This window comes from Pagrus major, chromosome 23 (assembly GCF_040436345.1).
Source record: "Pagrus major chromosome 23, Pma_NU_1.0".
Classification (NCBI taxonomy): Eukaryota; Metazoa; Chordata; class Actinopteri; order Spariformes; family Sparidae; genus Pagrus; species Pagrus major.
This window is the reverse complement of record NC_133237.1, coordinates 15,962,062-15,980,872: the sequence shown is the minus strand read 5'-3', so window position 1 is coordinate 15,980,872 and position 18,811 is coordinate 15,962,062. Positions and strand designations below refer to the sequence as shown.

At 42.5% G+C, this 18,811-nt stretch overlaps 3 protein-coding genes across 3 annotated transcripts in view; 2 read left to right on the top strand and 1 right to left on the bottom strand.

Moving 5' to 3' along the window:
* The first annotated feature begins 591 nt into the window (after positions 1-591).
* On the top strand, positions 592-5,866 carry hmox2b (heme oxygenase 2b). The gene is made up of 7 exons (XM_073494929.1): positions 592-672; positions 1,171-1,314; positions 1,869-1,964; positions 2,057-2,174; positions 2,324-2,815; positions 3,264-3,387; positions 3,533-5,866. The coding sequence occupies exons 3-7, from the start codon at positions 1,882-1,884 to the stop codon at positions 3,658-3,660; spliced, it is 945 nt and encodes a 314-aa protein (XP_073351030.1). The 5' UTR covers positions 592-672; positions 1,171-1,314; positions 1,869-1,881; the 3' UTR covers positions 3,661-5,866.
* A 915-nt stretch (positions 5,867-6,781) lies between these two features.
* On the bottom strand, positions 6,782-12,006 carry dnaja3a (DnaJ heat shock protein family (Hsp40) member A3a). Its single transcript, XM_073494474.1, has 11 exons — positions 11,767-12,006; positions 11,049-11,185; positions 10,886-10,969; positions 10,578-10,784; positions 10,317-10,469; positions 10,088-10,235; positions 9,410-9,474; positions 9,049-9,177; positions 8,838-8,953; positions 8,579-8,676; positions 6,782-7,590 (listed from the first exon to the last, which is right to left on the bottom strand). Exons 1-11 carry the CDS (start codon positions 11,972-11,974, stop codon positions 7,568-7,570), a joined length of 1,368 nt encoding a protein of 455 aa, XP_073350575.1. The 5' UTR covers positions 11,975-12,006; the 3' UTR covers positions 6,782-7,567.
* Positions 12,007-12,363: 357 nt separating this feature from the next.
* The window catches only part of coro7 (coronin 7), a 112,711-nt gene continuing 106,263 nt past the window's right edge, over positions 12,364-18,811 (top strand). Inside the window, exons 1-6 of the mRNA XM_073494472.1 lie at positions 12,364-12,523; positions 14,866-14,962; positions 15,396-15,476; positions 15,661-15,731; positions 16,561-16,747; positions 17,706-17,782. Of these exons, the coding sequence (XP_073350573.1) occupies positions 12,464-12,523; positions 14,866-14,962; positions 15,396-15,476; positions 15,661-15,731; positions 16,561-16,747; positions 17,706-17,782 (573 nt within the window). The 5' untranslated portion in view covers positions 12,364-12,463. The remainder of the gene's footprint in view (positions 12,524-14,865; positions 14,963-15,395; positions 15,477-15,660; positions 15,732-16,560; positions 16,748-17,705; positions 17,783-18,811) is intronic.

Sequence of the window (18,811 nt, the reverse complement as noted above, 5' to 3'; positions counted from 1 at the left end):
GATGACTTTTTGGTTTTTATAATCATGAAATTTATCCCATGAATATGACTTTTATCTTTATTCTTGATTTTGATCCCTTAATTAGGACTTTTATCTCATAATCATGACTTTTTATCCTATAACTATGACTTTTGTCTCATAATTATGACTTTTTATCCTATAACTATGACTTTTATCTCATAATCATGACTTTTTATCCTATAACTATGACTTTTGTCTCATAATCATGACTTTTTATCCTATAACTATGACTTTTGTCTCATAATCATGACTTTTTATCCTATAACTATGACTTTTGTCTCATAATTATGACTTTTTATCCTATAACTATGACTTTTATCTCATAATTATCACTTACCATGGGACTACTTTTTTCATCAAGCTTAGTTTTAATCTTATTTTATTTTATTTATGATAAGTAATAAACACCATTGATTACTGTAGCTCCCAGCAGTGCTAGTTGTAGCAGCAGTAGAAGCAGAGACACATTACAGACAGACAGCCTACAGACCTTTGGTAGCAGTTGCACTGAAAACTACAATCTCAGCACTTCCGGTGGAGGAGCACCTGACTCGAGCAGCCGGGTGGGGGCGGAGTTGGACGGACAGTTCCGTCCTGGATCTCTAGTCTGATTTGTAGTTAAGCGGACCGCTTCCCGGTGCTGGGGTGAAGGTTTGTAAATGTCTATTTGATACCAAAACACAATAATATACATTTCATATGTGTATAACCACGTCGAAGCTGCAATGTAATGTACCGCTGCTCGTCAAAGTTGTCAACTCTTGCTTGTTGACATGCTAGCCAGCTGTTAGCCAACTTCGCTAGCGTCCTCCAGTAAAGTTAGCTGTTGTTGTCAAAAGGATGCTCTTAGCAAGTTAGACGGCGTTACCGTCAGGTGAGACAAGCAGTGCTTTCATTTACATGTCGATGAAAGGTTGATTTCTGATTACAGTGAGGAACTGAACGGAATTAAATCAGTTCAACAACTCGCCTCATACAACACTAGCTAGCTCATACCTAGGTGACGCGTTGTTCTTTGAGACTTGTGGTAAACGCCAGAAGGCCTGTGCTGTGTTGTATGAGCTGCTTTTGTTTGGCTGTTTTCATGTAGTCGAGGCCAGCCCCTGCCAGACTGTATCAGCTCACATTGCCTTATCTTCCTCTGTTAAGAGTAAATGAGACCAAAGGCTTAAGGCAGCTGCATCAACGGGCAGAAGGCTTCATCACTTTGACCATCATCTCAGGGACATCAGCTCAAGGAAACAGGAGTGGGGTGATATCAGCTCCCCTGATCAGACCTCTGCTGCCTCTTTGGTAAGGGTTAATAGATACTGTATTTGTATATACAGTTTTCTGTCTGTCTGATACTTGTGGCTAGAGATAGTGAGTTATTGTAACGTCCAAAGGCAGTTTTAAAGGATAATGATGCAGAGAGAGGAAGTGGAAAGTTGGTAACATCCTTAATTTGCTAAATAAGGACCTGATGACTGTCATGGGCATTTTACTGTGGCTGTGTCTGGTGACCTTTCTCCCTGACTCTTGATAAAATGTAATGAATTATGAAATAAATAGTATTCTTGCTCCTGTATGTTGTTATTGTGCAGATGTACAGACCCCTAGAACTGCAGGGAACACCGCTGCCGGATTGTTGTTGTTTGTTGTTTTGCCTGAAAAAGCCGTTGTATGATCCTGGCTCAAATGAGACTTCTGGACAGTGTGAGAAATTAAATAGATTTGAATTCTGTAATCAATGTATGGTAGGAAACGTATCAGGATGTGAGAGGAGGGGAGATGACAGTTATATTCTAACGGTCATCCTCCTGTAAACACCTCAGGATGCACATTTTTTTGTCTTTCGCTGGTTCTAGAAACAAACCACTAATGTCAGCAGAGAAAATGGAGACATCAGCGAGTGTGTCCAATGGAGCGAGGCCTGCATATGAGGAAAAAGAAGCCACCCTCAGGTAATTCTCTCACCAGTATTGTCACAGCATTGTGTTGTTGTTAATCTGTCATAACATACAATATACCTCCTATTTTCCTCTTCTTTCCCCAGACCTGAGGATCTGTCTGAGATGCTAGCAGCAGGGACCAAAGAGGTGCACGAAAAGGCTGAGAGCACCCAGTTTGTGAAAGATTTCCTCAGGGGACGCATCCGCAAAGAGCTCTTTAAGGTTAGTCTGGAGCATGTCAGGGAGAATTTATACAATGTAATGTTAAAGAGTTCTTAAATAAACAAACGATGTACGGATTAATGTAATAAACATGCAGATAAAAAAGGATCAAAGACTTACTTTGAAACATTTCTTTCTTGCTTTCCCAGCTTGGTGCCGTGGCACTTTACCATACTTACACAGCCATGGAGGAGGAGATTGAAAGGAACAAAGACCACCCCCACTTTGCCCCTCTATATTTCCCTGCAGAGCTGCACCGCCACGAGGCCCTGGCCCGTGACCTTGAGTACTTTTACGGCCCCGACTGGCAGAGCCAGGTCAGTTGCTCCCAGGCCACCCAACGCTATGTGGACCGTATTCATCAAGTAGGACAGGAGGACCCAGTGCTGCTGGTGGCTCACGCCTACACCCGCTACATGGGGGACCTGTCCGGGGGCCAGGTGCTGAAGAAGGTGGCGCAGAGAGCCATGAAGCTGCCGCCCACAGGGGAGGGCCTGGAGTTCTATCAGTTCGATGCCATCCATAGTGCCAAAGCATTCAAGCAGCTGTACCGCAGTCGGATGAACGAGCTGGAACTGGACACGGAAACAAAGAAGAGGCTTGTTGACGAGGCTGTCAAGGCATTCCAGTTCAACATGGAGGTAAGAGACCAGGGAGGTCGGAGAGACAGAATATGTAGGGTATGTTTGGAAACATTAGTGTGTGCTCTGCTCCCTTTTCAGTAGAGGTGTGCTTCTTGTACCTATTTTTGAACATGAACAGAACTTTTGAAAAAGAGTTTAGGTATACGATAATTACTGAAGGCACTGTAATCCTCTAATGTTATCCTAATCAATGGTAACCATCTGTTTAATATCTCAGGTGTATTGGGCCCTTGTGGACAATGTTGTACATCCTCTTTCAGGGCTGTCTAAATGATAATACTTAGGTTTTTTAGACATTTACGGTGCTGGATTATCCAAAACAGACACTCAGACAGACCCTCTGGACCATCTGGTTGTTTTATCCATGAAATCGAGGAACATTTCTGGAACATAGATTATGAAACACGATCGATAACATCACATGCTGCATGTTTTGTGCTGGCAGGTGTTCGATGAGTTGGAAGAGATCGGCAAAACCATCCAGGAGGAGGTTTTAGACGCTGGCATGCCCGTCCATGGAGCAATGGATGGAGACATCAACAAGTGTCCCTACTATGCTGCCAAAATGGGTATGCTTTCATACTTCTGTTCCATCTGTAAACATTGTGCCATTGTGAATAATTATATAAATTATATCAAATGAAGGTTAAATCTTTTTAAAGCTACGTGAGGATCTAAGTTTGTTTTCGTCTTCGTGCCCCCTTTGTGTCACAGCGGCGTCAGGTGGAACGGCATACGCCTGTCAGCTCGCCATGGCCGTGCTCCGACACCCAACAGGGCAGGTCCTGTTTGCTACTTGGTTTGCCGCTCTGGCCGGATTGGCTGCGTGGTATCTGATGTGATCCAGCCGTCACCATGACGCTCTGCTGCTGTGAGAGAGAGAGAGAGAGAGAGAGAGAGAGAGAGAGAGAGTGAAGGAAGGACAGTAAGGAGACTAGGAAATTCCTTTAAACTGTGGACCAGTTTCAGACATTCGTATCTGCTGCAAGTTTATTTAATGTTACATGTTTGCTTAAAGGCTAGCTGACAGGAAATAAACTTGTGAATGATCTATAGGACCATAAGACATCAACTCCATCCATCCATACATCCATCCATCCATACATCCATCCATCCATCAAGCTTGTTACAGTTTATCCTCCTGCCTTTTTATTTCACTACCTCCTTCACACTGTCCCATTCGCATATTCCTGTGTGTTTGATGGTATTTTAACATTGGTTGTGATTGTTTTCTGATTTTTTTTTTTTTTTTGTCATGGAAGGACAAGGCTTGAGTTGCTAATTGTGTTGTGAAATGGCACTTTCTCCTGATTTTAAATGAAACTGACAGAGCAAGGTGACTTTTAGATTGTTAGACAGTGTTAAAATTAGTTAAGAATGAAGAAGGATTTTTGCTGATGTGAAACATGCTATGCACCTGTTATGCATGAGTATAACAGCACAGTGGGTTTTTGCTGGGTAGACTGCTGTGTTGTTTTTTTATTGAGGCCTTTGTGTTTTTGCGTCAGAGGATTGTAAATTTAAGTAGGGACGGGAAGTAATGTGCGAGTTAATAATGCCAGCAGCGAAACTGGAAATGTGGAAAATGTCTTCACAGACTGTATTTTATTTTTACTTGCCGTTTCAAACATAATGTGAAAACACATTGCACTGCAGCGATGTTCTTTTTTTAAAGTCCATCATCACATTTCATGATTCAAACCTGGCCTCAAAAGGTTTGCACAGGTGTACCATGAGAGAGGTAATAGGAGTCAGATTTTTTAAGATATATAGCACACCTACACTTTAACAAGTGTAAGATTAATAAACATCCTTCAGATACTAGTGAATATAGTAAAAATACGGGATATTTGAATCTCTACTGATGCATGTTCAGATGTACTAATTCTCTGCCTGTTGTTTGGTCTAAATGCATCGCTAAACTATCCATGATGTATGACTCACTGCTGATTCAGTTTTACCTGCCACAGGGGCCTATATTAGGACGAAGGTGTTAACAGAGGTGGCTGCAGCTGTTTTAAAAGGAAATATTCTTTTATAATATTCCTGGTTTGTCTCCTACATGAAGGCTAAATGAGTCTAAGCTTTGTGGTTTATTACGAACTACTTCAGGTTAGGTACATATATACGTAGATCCTTCCGCAGCTCAGCTCGTTTGTGTATCCAGTCATGATGGATATACGAGCAAGCATCATCACTATAACTGTGTTATCATTATTCACATGCTGTTCATACTGTATAATGGGAAAAACTGCCCAGCACAACATGGCAAAGGAGGAGTATGTTGTGCTGCGTGTACTGTATGCTGTGCAATTGCATTTTTCTGAAAGTTAAATATTTATCCTGACACAGTAATTCCATTTATTAACTTTGCTTTATCTTTCCAAGCAGACTGTTTTTTTTCTTCTTTGCTTGGATTTATTTGACACACCAAAGGAAACCTGCTGATAACAGCATTTCAACCAGGTTCCCGTGCTGTTTGTATTTGCACAATGCATTCACACAAATGGATGTAAAGTATTCCTTCATTTGCAAAACTCATTCAGGACAACAGCTGTAGTGCAGCTGTTTGATCACAGACATGACAATTTAAGAAACGGTTTTGTATATGAGAGTCTCAGGTTCATTTTGCAGTCAGATGGCAATATACAGTAACTGCATATGGAGGACTGATACAGAGACTGCCCTAATATACTCCTGCAGCTCAGTGTCCATGTGCTATTATAGTTTTCTGAAGCTAGTGTGATGCGTCAAAATGCTACAGTATTTTTTAGACATATTGAAGGGACATTTACTTGGATCTCAGGAGTTCAGGTTGTTTCGGTCATCGATGAAACTTGGATTAAAGTGAGTGGGATGCATGAATGATTCATGTTGACTTTGGATTCTCTTACGTTTTCATTAACTATGCTCTTAATCCCTTTGTGTATTTAACTGGACAAAGCTTTATTAGTGACTGGATGGCTAGAAAACTTTAACTGTATGAGAGTAAACAAATACAGGAGTATGTTGTGCTGTCTGTAATGAAATAAAGTCTGTTTTCCGGCTCATGCTGTTCAGTAGTGTTTGTGTAATCCTGCTGACAAAGCAACCAACGAACAAATGGACATGAGTGAAAATATATCCTCCTTGGTAGAGACAAAACAAATGTAAGTAGATGATTATCTTTGATGCATACTTTATTAGTTTCAAATCTTTAAGCTATGGAAGCCTATCTATCTATCTAAGTAGTAATTATGGGATAAAAAGTCAAAATTGAGATACAAAGGTCATAATTATTACTTATATCTCATAATTTTGACTTTTTAACTGATAATTTATCATCTTTCATATCTATCAGATGTTGTCTTGAAGATGCTTCGAACAAAAAGATCTGGGATTTATTCATGAAGCCTTGTACACTTTTATCACCAACATTGATAATAGTAATCTAATTTATGGCTTGACGTTTTGCTAACTTTTAAGCCGTGTTGCTCAGGAAATATCTCGACAAATGTTAGATGTATTGGCCATACTTTGTTTTATCCTAATTAGCAAATCTTAGCATGCTAACACACCTATCTAAAACAGTGAACATTATTTCTGCCAACTAAATATTAGCACACTGTTGTTGCTTCTAGTTAGCCTGCTAAAGTAAGCAGTTAGCTAAGAGCACCTCTATGTAGTACAGTCCCACAGGGGTGAAACATTGTTGTAGAAAAAATATCTACAGAACATCTTAAGTATTTTTTAATGAGATGATTAAAAGTAGGCTAATTACTTGGGTACACCTGAACAATTTGCAGCAATGTAATACAGTATCTCTGCAAATAATAATTAAACCTTTGTGGTTTTTGATGTATGGACTGTGTTGGAGGTGTTTTGGATTGCATTATATAGCATCGGAATTAGGATGAACGAATTATGTATAAATATTTTCAACCTATTAATGCCTAGATGGAGTGATTAATATAAAACAGAAGCTTTTCCCACACCATAGCTTTATTATAGATGTACAGTATATCTTCTATGTGACACATTGATGCAGCTGTATGATCCACAATTGTCTATGTACAAATGTAATGAAGGTGCAGAACTCAAACTGAATTCTTAATGCAAAGGGCTAAACATGGGACAGAGTCCGGTCAGAAGTGTTCACAGATGAGGAAAGCCAAACCTTTAAGTTTGAGAGAAAGGAGACCGACTAACCACTGCAGAGACACATCTTCACTGTCCAACAATTAAAGGGTAAACGTGGTAAGTCTGGTGATGTCCTGTTAGGAATGACAGCGCTGAGAATTTAGGGACGATTCAAGCGTTCATGAAGACACGACAGAGGCATAGACAGCAAAAGGATTAATAACAGGAGGTTCAGTTAATCCCAAATAAAATGTTTCACTCTGTCTTTATCAAGACAATAATTTATTTATGTGCACATGGATTCTGTTACCGCGCTCATGGTTTTTGTGGTGATAAATAGGAAATCAATGGGCACCGACTGCTCTGCTAAATGATAAGTCTGTGTTGGCCTCGATGGACATTTGACAGGGAGGTGACTGGAGCACTGGAACATCCTCTTGTGTTTGGATTCACTTTGGCAGAGGAACAGAGCAGGTAATCCTCTGCAGCACTGGTAGGTAGGTCCGTACTGATCCGTCTTAAACCTTTGTGGGCCTCATCCAACACCCAATACTCCTCGTCCACCTGTCCCTTTATAATGTGGTGGTTCTTGTTCTACGCTGTCCTCGGGTCTACTGCTAATGAAGCTCCTCAGTTCCAGGATGACCTTTTACCTTTAAGAAAGAAAAGAATGTTATAAAATATACTCTTGTAACAGCAACAATGGCACATACAAGATGCAGACAGGACATACGGGACATTCAGCACTGGCTAAACATCACGTCAGTGGTTTTAAGTGACAGCCACAAACCAGCTAATGAAGAAGTTATCCAAAAAATAAGTGTTGCATAGTGCATCACATCTATTTTCTGAAAAACAGAACACAAAAAATTGGAGTGTGAGGAATACCAGTCCTACCTGGTTTGTGGCTGTCAGGAAGAACTAAACAATTTCTTAATTTTGGAGAAGAAGCCCCCCTCTTGTTTCAACTCTCCTTTCTTCTTGTCATACCCGCTTTGCCCTGCCTCAGATGGCTTACCACCGCTGCCCCCACCTGGACAGAGATTAATACTGCATTAGCCAGTCTTTGGATTAATGATGCTTTCCAGAACTTGGTCATTTTTGACCTCTTATTAGAAAAATTAAGATGGAACCCTCCACAAAGTCGAGTTATGGGAAAACTCATCTACTCTCTGTTGTCTGATGTCACACAACAATGACGTTACCTGTCCGGAGGGAGGTAGAAGTGATTTGTAGACTACAGAATTTTATTTAGGTTGGTAAATGGAATATTCAGATAAGTTTACAAGCATAAAAATGCCACAGAATTAAATGTACACTGGCGCTATTACCACGTGCATTGTTTTTCTTGCTCTGTTTTGTTTATTATGTTCAAGGAGGCTGCACTGAACTGCTCTCAGTTCAATTGTATGTCCACCTGCCAAAAAAAGCTCACTTTGTCATGGTCAGCCATGTCTTTTGTAAATGTTTTGCCTCCTGCACCTGGAACATACCTGGAAATTTCAACTACTGACTTTGCCTGAAACGCAGCAGAAATACAACTTCCTTTCCCAGTAGAGCAGAGCTGTCTATCAAACAAAACAACAGGACTACAGGGATTGATAGGTAATTAAGTCTTTCACAGGGAGATTGACCTTTTACCTGTGGTGGTGGCAGTGACACCGTTCACCGTCCCTTCCACGTCCGTCTCGTCCTCAGCATAGCTCATTAGCAGAGCTCTTTGTCTGTCGGTCAGTGTCCTATGCAGGAAAACAACATCTTATGATCCTTCGGTTTGGAAAACATCCCTTTTCCTCTAGACTACAATGACTTATTGTATTCAATCACAAGGCCCTCTCATATCCCCGTCTGGTAGAAATACACCAGTTTTTACTGAAGCAAAAAGAGGAACCTTACTTACTTGGGTACTTTTATTTTGACATGCACATAATGGTCTCCGAAGCCGTAGCCACTGATACGAGCGATTCCCTTTCCTGACAGACGAATCCTCTGGTCTGCCTGGATGCCTGCAGGGATCTGAAGACAACATAAACAACTTAGATATTACACTGTAGGGGTTTGAAATGTTTCCCCATTAGAGGAGAAACCTGAGAATGTACGCGTCTACTTACTGATAAGTTGAGTGTTTCATAAAGGCCCTGTGTCCTGGCCGTGCCGCCTAGCACAGCTTGTGCCACAGAGACAAGGAGGTCAGAGTGGACGTCTGCACCTTCCCTCCTGAACACAGGACTTTTTTGGACCTGAACACAGACACAGAGCACATCACCATCAATCACACATGGTATCAAAACATCAAAAAGCGGTGAACTATCGTGTTGACGGTGTTAATTATAAGTAAAAGAGCTCAGACAGCTCGATGTCTCAAGACAATCCTATTATAGTGGCTCTGAAGTGAACTTGCACTTGTTTATTTCTGGCCTGGGTTTCTTGTGAGATCAGTTCTGATAATAAAGACTTTATGTAGATACTCACCCTAAATGTGATGAAGATCTCCTTCTTACCAACAGGCATTCTGACTGTCTGACCATCCTCCACTCCTTAAAGCAAAAACAAAACATGATCTATATTAGTGTTCAGTGTAAAAATCAATATGGAAGCATGGTCATCCTGATTTCATACTCATACCATTTCAAGTGGATGATCATTTTAATGATAAGTAATGTAACCCACAGATTTTACTACGGTCAAGGCTCAAACCATTCAATTGCAAATGTTTTTACAGTTTCACATTATAATGCATGTTATTTAGCAATACCGAAGCAAAAACAAATCAAAATGAATGGAAGGGAGCAGAGAAGTGTGATGATTTCTTTCAATTTTTTTTCCAATTAAACCACTCTTAAGTAAGACTACAGTTGTAATGATTGTGGATTTAGATTTAGAAAAATATCTCTTTTGATCTCAATTTTGCAGGGAAAAAAGGCTGCAACATCTAAAATGTCAGGAAAATCAACAGCAGAACAGACAGTAGTTGCTTCTGACTATGGCTAATACACTGCTGGGTGACTTTTCAGGCTTATAACTAGTGATAAAACCAATTACAGCATTTAATTAGCCTGAAAACCTGTGAACATAATAACCAGGCACAAGCGTACAGAACAGCTTCTATAGTAAGGAAACAGTACGATCAGACAGCTAAGTGAGACTGACCTGCAGGTACAGGAACCATCACGCTCTTCTTCTGCTTGGTCTGTCCCCTCCCACGGCAGGTGTGACAGGGGTCGGAGATGACTGTGCCTTTGCCGCCACACTGTCGACATGTAGAGCGCATCACAAACGGCCCCGTGTTCACGGTCTCCTACAGGGAAGACAACATACATGCGTTTAGTAACACAACCCAAACACAATTTGAAGAAACACAGCCTGTTAGAGATCTTACCATGCCGGAGCCATTGCAGTAGTGACAGTGCTGGACCTTGGAGCCTGGCTCGTGGCCCTTACCATCACAGCGCTGACAGGCTGCTTCTATGTTAACAGAGATCTCTTTGTTGACTCCCTTTGCTGCCTGGGTGAACGTCAGCTCCATGATGTACTGTGTCGGAAAAAATAAGAGGCAAATTCATCACTCTGATGCACAAATAAAAATAACCAGATGAGCTCTCAAAAGCTCAAATAAAGGCACTCCTTGGCTCACACTTACCTCCTGTGGCTGATCAAAAATGGCATTGAAGTCTCCAAAGCCGCGGCCTCCTGAGAATTCCCCAAAGATCTTGCGGAAGAGCTCCTCTGGGTCAATGTTGGTCGTCTGTCCAGACCAGTACTGCTGCCCTCCACCTGCTTGACCTGCGTCAAAGCCTGTTGAGCCATATGTATCGTACTGCTTCCTCTTACCTTCATCACTCAGGACCTGTGAAGGACATAGAGCAAAGATTTGCAATTCTAACGAGATTGAGAGAAAATACACATTAGATGTGTCAGTGAAAACTTGAATAAAGACTGAGACTAAACCTCGTAAGCTTCTGCCAGCTGAGCAAATTTCTCCTTGGCTTGTGGGTCTTCTTTATTGGTGTCAGGGTGATACTTTTTGGCCATCTGAGGGGACACAAACACACTGTCAACTACTGCGACGACTGGCTGTCTGAGAACAATCACAAGCTGTGAAGGAGCAGACCTGGTAGTAGGCTTTCTTGATCTCTTTCTGGGTCGCTGTGCGAGGTATGCCAAGGACCTGATAGAAGTCCTGCTTGCTGCTAGCAGGGGCACTTGTGTGAAAGGACAGTGAGTTGAAAGCATGTGGCGATTTGATACCTGAAACGAGTCAAAACAGGGTAAAAAGGGTAAGTAAATACTATCAAGAGCTATAGCTGCATTCAGGTATCATTTGAAAACTGGATTTTTGCAACTTCAAGGTAAATTGCGTGTCTGCCTTATTCTTTACTGAGCTGACAACATTAGGTGACACATTTGAAAAGTACAGAAGGAGATACACATCTGGTGAAGCTGCTCTGATCTGTAGAAGAGCTGCTTCTGCTATAGAAGGTTCCAGAAACTCAATACAAACGTTAATGTTGTTAGAGACATGCCTGGGTTGGTTTAAAGATATGGTTGGGTTCAGTTTAAGGTTCAGGGAGAATCCAATGGGAACACGATGTAACAGTCACATCACCCATAAACAAATTCAACTTGAAGACTGCTAACTAAAGTTAGCAACACAGATTGCACCATGATTTCAACAGCTAACAAGCTCTACCTAACGTTAACGCTCACTCGAGCCTTCATCAAGTCGTGTTACCGTAGTTTTCTTATCCTGCGTCACTGAAGTAAGTTAAACCAGCAATTGCAACAACATTAGCCTAGCTTAGCCTAGCTAGGCCACTAGCATAACTCACCTGACAGCCCTCTCAATGTCAACGCTCTCCCGGCTCCGCCACACGACAGGCTGCACCCTCGCCACAGTTTTTCCGCTGATATTGTAGAAACGCTGCGGACCCCTCCATGGCCAGCGCAGACAACTGCACCGGCGGCCCGGCGGTGTCCAGAGGACACGATGACTGTAATCCAGCGTGAGGAGCAACGGGCTGCCGAGGACGCCATCATTCCTGCGCTTGGTCGCCACTGCGGACACACTGCGCATGCGCCTGATGGAGTGGGCGTCACCGAGAGCGCAAAGATGTTCTGCTTGAGTCGAGAAGATGCACTCCTAAGAAAAACGACTTGGAAAAGTTTTACTTAAATTCTTGTGTTTCTTTTTATAAACTGGCCGCAAGTGGCTGAAACAGATACCAATTAGAACTGGATACAATTACTCAAATTTTAGGAGTTTTATTGCGCAAACGAGCATCAGATGTAGCAAATAAAAAAAGGATGCGCATGTTTTGTGACCCGGAGTAGCTCGTGACGGAACCACGGTCTACTCTAGAGCGGGGAAAACAAACACTCCGCCCAAACGGCCAGCTCCGTGGAGCGTAGCGAGCGGACACCGCGCGTCCAAACTGAACTGTCAGCTGTAGCAGGAGTCCTCTGCCGAGTACCAACCAGCTCGACAGAGACACCCGGAAGGCACGAAAGTCAATTTGAGAAAGCAGCATGAATCGTTTTAAGACCTCCAAATTCAAAAACACAACTCCGAAAATTGCCAAGAAAGATGTGAGTAGCTCGCGAGCGTCTGGGCAGAGACAGTTTTCTCTAGCTAACATTAGCATTTGGTTATTAGCTGTGCTACTTAAGTGGTGTTTTGGGGGAGCGCCTGCCTGCCTGTCTGCCTGTCTGCCTGCAAGGGATGTTGAACTTCCTGCATCTGGAAGGCTGCATAGTATTGAGAGAACTACACGACAATCTGAATTCACAACAGTAGTATTCAACTAACTTCAAGGCTACTGGTGAATACTACATCACATGTGGTTGCATGGAGCTGCTAGCCTACATCCGACGTAGTGACGCCCATCATCATGCTATTATTGTATAGCTAACTTGACTATTGTCACTGATTTCATACAATCAGGTGGTGTTACACAATTTCTGACTCGCACACTTGACGTTAGGGTGAATCTGCAGGGATTTGCTAGGTGGGGAAGGTGAATATTTGAATGGCAAATATTCAGGAAAAGTGATTTTAATATCCTCTTTCATTTCTGTCAGTGATACTTGTCCTGTAGGCTGTGAAAGAGGCGTCATGTCTGGACGAGAATGGGGTGTCTTGCACAAATCTGCCATTTTTCTCCCCCTCTATAGACCCATTTGTTTCAAGTTGCAACGCCTGCAGCTCTCCTTGCTGAGGTGGTTTATGTAATCTGCTACCTTGTTTTCACTGAGGCTGGGAAATGCCTGGTATGTGTAGAGACGGTGGATGATCTTTGGTATCTCTCAAAATCTCTGCACAGGCTCCGAGACAGCAGGTGGTGCTTTGCTGCTGTGAATGTTAAAGTGGCCCAATGAATATGTGTGATTGTGGTTATTCCAGTGCTGAGGTCATGTGACGGGAGCTGTCATGTCAAACACTGCAGGAGCAAAAAAGTGGGGCAAGGGACAGAAAGTGAGGGGAGGGGCAGACTCAAAGGGATTCTGGAAGAGAGAGGAAAGGAGAGATAGATCTTGAGTTTTGGATCGAGGAAGTAGTAGGGGCATAAATTAAGTCGGCTCATGTGTGGATGGCGTTGATGACACAGTTTTTGGTGCCACGTTTTTTTTTATAATCATGATCCCGTGGACAGTCTGACAGAAATGCCTCAGATCTTGTGCATGTTGATCTAAAATTATTTATGAAGGAAAGACGAGCCTTTTCTAGTATCCCTGTAAGATTTTGACAGAGGAATACTTGTACCTTTTTGAAGTCTTAGCGAGATTTAGTTCAGGAGAAATACTAAGTGGATAAGTGGATTACGTCCCTCTCCCCTGAAAGTAAAAGGATTGACTTAAGAATCTCCAGGATAGTGTTAAGCACAACCTTAAATGTGGCTTGATCAGAATAAATCAAGTGTAGGATTGTTATTCATAGGGGTTTGCTTCCACCTTAAACTCAAAGGATAAGTTTACCCAAAAATGCAGTGAAGATTGCAGCTTAAGAGTCTGTATATGATGTCTTTTTAAATCAATTTTGGATCATCTGGCTTGTGGACACTTGGATGGAGCTTTTCACGCTTTAAACAAGTCCCCATCTACTTCAGTTGTTTAGGAAAATGCTGCAACTCTGTTTTGCTGTCAATCTCTGGAAAAGTTTTGTTGACTACGAAACTTCACCCGAACTTTACATCGGTGTGGGTGACTAGATAACGACTTAATTTTCTTTTTTGGGTGAACTTTGTTGTCTGCTTGTCTTGTGACAGATGCACGTGCAGAATATGTGATCCTGTCAAAAAAGATGCATACTTTTGGAGGGTGCTTTGAAATGCATGGCTGAGTAAACAGCTGTTTCAGCTGGTAATTGTCCTCTGTAGCCAAATCTCTGCCATGGTTGGTCTCCTCTAGCTGAGGAGCAGCGCAGCAGTAGCCGTCGGAGACTGTTGCACGGACAGTCTGTCCTCTCCCCTAGTTAACGTTATGAAAGAGGTTTTTAAAGAGTTCTCTGCTGTGTGTGCAACGCAGGGAGCCCTTCCACTTCCTCAACACGTTGCTCATTCAGAGGCACTCAATGTGTGTGTGCTCTCAGCTAGATCCTTCCTGTTTATTTTGGTGTTCACTTTGTTTTATTCTAGCTGTGGCAGCAACTTGGTCTCTCGCGCTCCCTGAAATCGTGAGACTGTAAAACTATGTTTTTCTGTCGGGATTCTTCAGTGTAGCTTGTTGGCTGTGCTCTTGTGTCGACATGTCAAAGGAGCACTTAGGATTGTAGTCACTTGTGAAGCTCCTCTGCACTGTGGTCTGATGAAACACTTGGGCTCGAATTACATTTATTTTCTTCTCTATGGCCCCAGATATCCAAGCGTCTCATCATACCCTTGCTTCATCCATTTCGTTCCCCTTTCTAATGCTCTCTGTGTCTTTAAATCCAGGGATGGATCAACAATGTCCGAGCCGGTTCCTTCTCCTGCCAGGGGAACCACATCAAAGCCAGCTCCAAGCTGGTGGCCTTCAACACCGAGCAGGCTGGTAAGGCAATAAAAGTGTGGTCGACAGCAATGTTGGCTTCATGTACAAAGAAGGATCTACTGTTTTGAGTTCACCAAGTGTCTATCATGTAACCAGTTCACAATATGGAGTAGACTGACTCAACTTAAAGGACAGTTCACACCAAAAGTGCTATGATTTTAGATGGATAAAAAGCTCTACAGGTAAGAAAAAATCGATTCGGGGTTGAACTGTTCCTTTAAAATCCAACAAAAATGATTTTCTAAGAAATGAGGAGTAGTGTTTTTTTTCTCCTGAAACTTTATTGCTCAGAATATATGTAAATTTAATTTACAGTGACCTAATAAATTCACAGTGAGCTGGGCAGACATTTTGGATTTTGAAGCACTATAAAAACCCAGAGAGCAGGTTTTTAAAGTATGACCATTGATGTTTTGTGTCCATTTGTCTGCAGGTGGAGGTATGCTCGGCCTGTCCTCAGTCAAGCCTGGTTCAGATGGCCAATGGACAGTCACCCAGATTTCCTGCCATTCTGGTAGTGTTTCTTTATCTCAGCCCTTTAATCTCAGTTACTCTCCGTCGTCTCCTTCCCACTCCAGCCCTCAAGGATACTAAAAAAAAAACTGATCACATGTGAAATGCTAATGCTCAGAAATGAAATCAAGCTGTGGGTCCGATTGAATTTTAATTTTCTGTTTGCTTCCCCTCCTTTCTGTTAGATCTGGTGACTGATATGGACTTTTCTCCTTTTGATGAAAGTCTCCTGGCAACATGCTCTGGAGATGAAACGGTGAGCTCTCTGACGCCCTGCTTTCCGTCCTTCATTTGTTCCGTGTTTCTTTTTTATTGATCTTGTTCTATCTTGTTGGTGAATACTTACACATAAGTCCTCTTTCCATCCTCTCAGACTTTGTGGTTCCTGGCGGAGCTTTAAATACGTTTTCAACCTGCCTGGTTTTTATTATTTAAACCCTTTTGAAGACTCCCTCCTCACATTATCCTCAGCCACAGGTGCCCTAGCTTACAAGAATATGCTGAGCGTGTGTCTGCATCTTCAGACTCAGCAGCTCGGTTTACCTCAGGGACCTGTGTAAACACACACAACCATTGCCACACACAGACCTACAACACACACCAGAGTGGTCTGCAGTACCCACAATTTGCAGCGCACTTTCATTCCTCTCATCTTCTGCCAACAGGACATATTGTTTCTCCAGCTGGGTTGTGCTGAGCAAGTAAATGAGAGCGAAACTGGGGTGTCTTTTTACTGACTTAAAATTAACTCTCACTATTCAGCTAGAACATCATCAAATACTGCAAATAAGAAAGCTAAAAACAAGGAACAAACACTACATTTGAGGAGATATTGACTTAATACTAGTAAAATTATCTGTTCATTCAGCAAGATGAATTTACCGAACAAGAAATCTTGAAATAAGTTGGTTCAGTTAAGAAATAAGAAACAGGCAGTGATAGCGTACAAAAACTTTGAATTAAGTCTAAAATAAAGATTTTTAGATCAATCTACTTGAGATCAAACTTTTTTACAGCACATTACCAGGTGAAATAAATGGAATTTTGGAAAATTACTGAAGGAAGCTCTCTCTATGTGTGTGCAGGTGAAGCTGTGGCGTTTGTGTGACCCAGAGCTGCAGCAGCCCAGCAGTCCTGAGCTCACCCTGCGTCCAGGTCACGGCCGGCTGGAGCTGTTGGCTTTCCATCCCACCTCCTCTGGCTTGCTGGCTGTCGGCGCCAACAAGTCCCCCCTGGTTTGGGACACCAGTCGCCAGGATGCACCACTCGCAGGTAGATGCAGCTGAGGACATGAGCGGCAGATGTTTGTTTGTGCGCACAGTATATATTAAAAACGCACACCTAAATGAATGTGTCTTTTTTGTACATCATGCACTGTTTGTTACGTTTAACATTTCAGTCTTTGTCAGTTAGTCTTCAGTTTTTGTTTTGTTTCTATGTGCAACATGTGTATATATATGTAATTGGAGTGGCTGGTTTCCTTTTTCGTTGGGTGCTGTCTGACTGACACTGCCTACGTTTTACAGCCCTGTGGCTCTGTCTATGTGCCGGAGCAGCAGAGGTAATGTTTTTGGTTTGCAGTCCTGGTCCCAGTCTCCCCGGACTGGCCTCAGGATCACTATCCTCTGGCCTCACCCTCCCTCCACACACACATGAACACTGCGTCCCCCTACTCCCCAAAACCCCATGACAGCTGGCCTGGCTGCTGCTGCTCACTGCTGATTTTTTTTCATGCGCTGTTCCCCCACACACTGGCTGTCATCACCCTCATTCCTCATTCATATGTGGTTGAGGAACAACGTCTGAATGATAAAAAAGTTCATGTTGAATCACTTTGTGTGTAAATGTCTTAACAAGTGCACCTCATCCTTTTTTCATCCGTGTGGTGTTGAAACTGTTCACTTAAGGCGCTGCAGCCTAATATGTCTCATGCTCATAATCTCTCTCATACGCCTAAATCGTAATGATCTGTTTACATTGTATTTTCTGTGTTTTCTGAAGTTCATGCGCTTGATTTATTGCTTCACTTCTTCCCGACAATGTTCCTCCCGATGTTTTTCTGTCGTGGTCTTTGTCTCATCTGTACACGTGCCGTCATTCTGTGCTCATTCTGTTTAGCATCACGTTTCTCTTTTTCTAAACCATTTCACCTGGTCCCTGTAAAACATGAAAATTGTATCTCTTGTCCTTTCCTCCTCTCACCTCCTCTAAACGATGTGTGTGTCTGCAGTTCTGGAGCAGCACGGTGACCAGCTGCAGAGTCTGAGCTGGAAACAGGATGGTTCACTGCTGGCTTCCTCCTGCAAGGTAATAACAACTCGCACTTTGCCGTAGGTACATCGCAGTGACCTTCATGGCTTCACCTTTCATTTTGAAGCACGATAATGTGAAAGTTTTTAGTTTTACTCCCTGAACAACTTCATTCCTGTGTGGACTGTAGTTTCAGTGTGTGACCACTAGATGCAGCCAGTGGCTTACATTCAGTGCAGTGGTCACCGCTGCTCCTTATCTGTATGTATGGGGTTTGTTTAATCACAATGTCAACAGGGGTAATGCTCATAAAAAGGGCGGGGATCACATCACACATTGGAGTAGGAATTAGTGAGCAGTTCTTGAGAGGAAAAAGAATAAACCTGGAAAGCCCAATGACGTAAAAGCTAATAGCCAGTTTGTTTTAATACGGTAATAGTGATGACAAAGAAAGAAATCTTGGCCACAGTAGATAAAGAGCCTGTGGAGAGTTTAATCATATGACTGGAAACTGTATTAACTTGTCAGTTAAGGCACAAGCCTGTGCGGGAAGGATAAATCTATCAGAGCTCTTGTTTCGTCTCGACCCCGCCTGACCCCTGAACCTTTGTTTCCCCTGTACACACTCCTGGATGGCCCTTTAAGCCCTCATGTCTTCTGCTGCAAGTTTGACTCTAATCAGGATCTGTCGACCATCACTCCTTTGACATGCACAGTAGTTATGGAGCTAAGAGGAGAGAAAGTCTCCCTGAGTTTTTAGGCATCCATATGGCCCCGTTCTCATCAGGAACTAATCACACAGCTTGAAGAGCTTTCCAGTAGGTTGTTAATATTTTGTGTAGGAGGAGGAAGGAGGGTGCTGCAATGAGTTCATGAGCAGGGCAGAGATTGTAGGGCTTTATGAGTTGAGGTGGAATTGTTTCATGAATAGATTTTATTAATAGGAAGAGTTAGAGGCATTTTCATCAGTGGAGGGTAACATAATTCTTGCATGTTTTTTATACTCCCCAGACCAATTCCCCCAAAATGTTGGGATGCTGTTTAAAACATATGATCATTAGGCTTACCACAACTTCCCCACTCTTT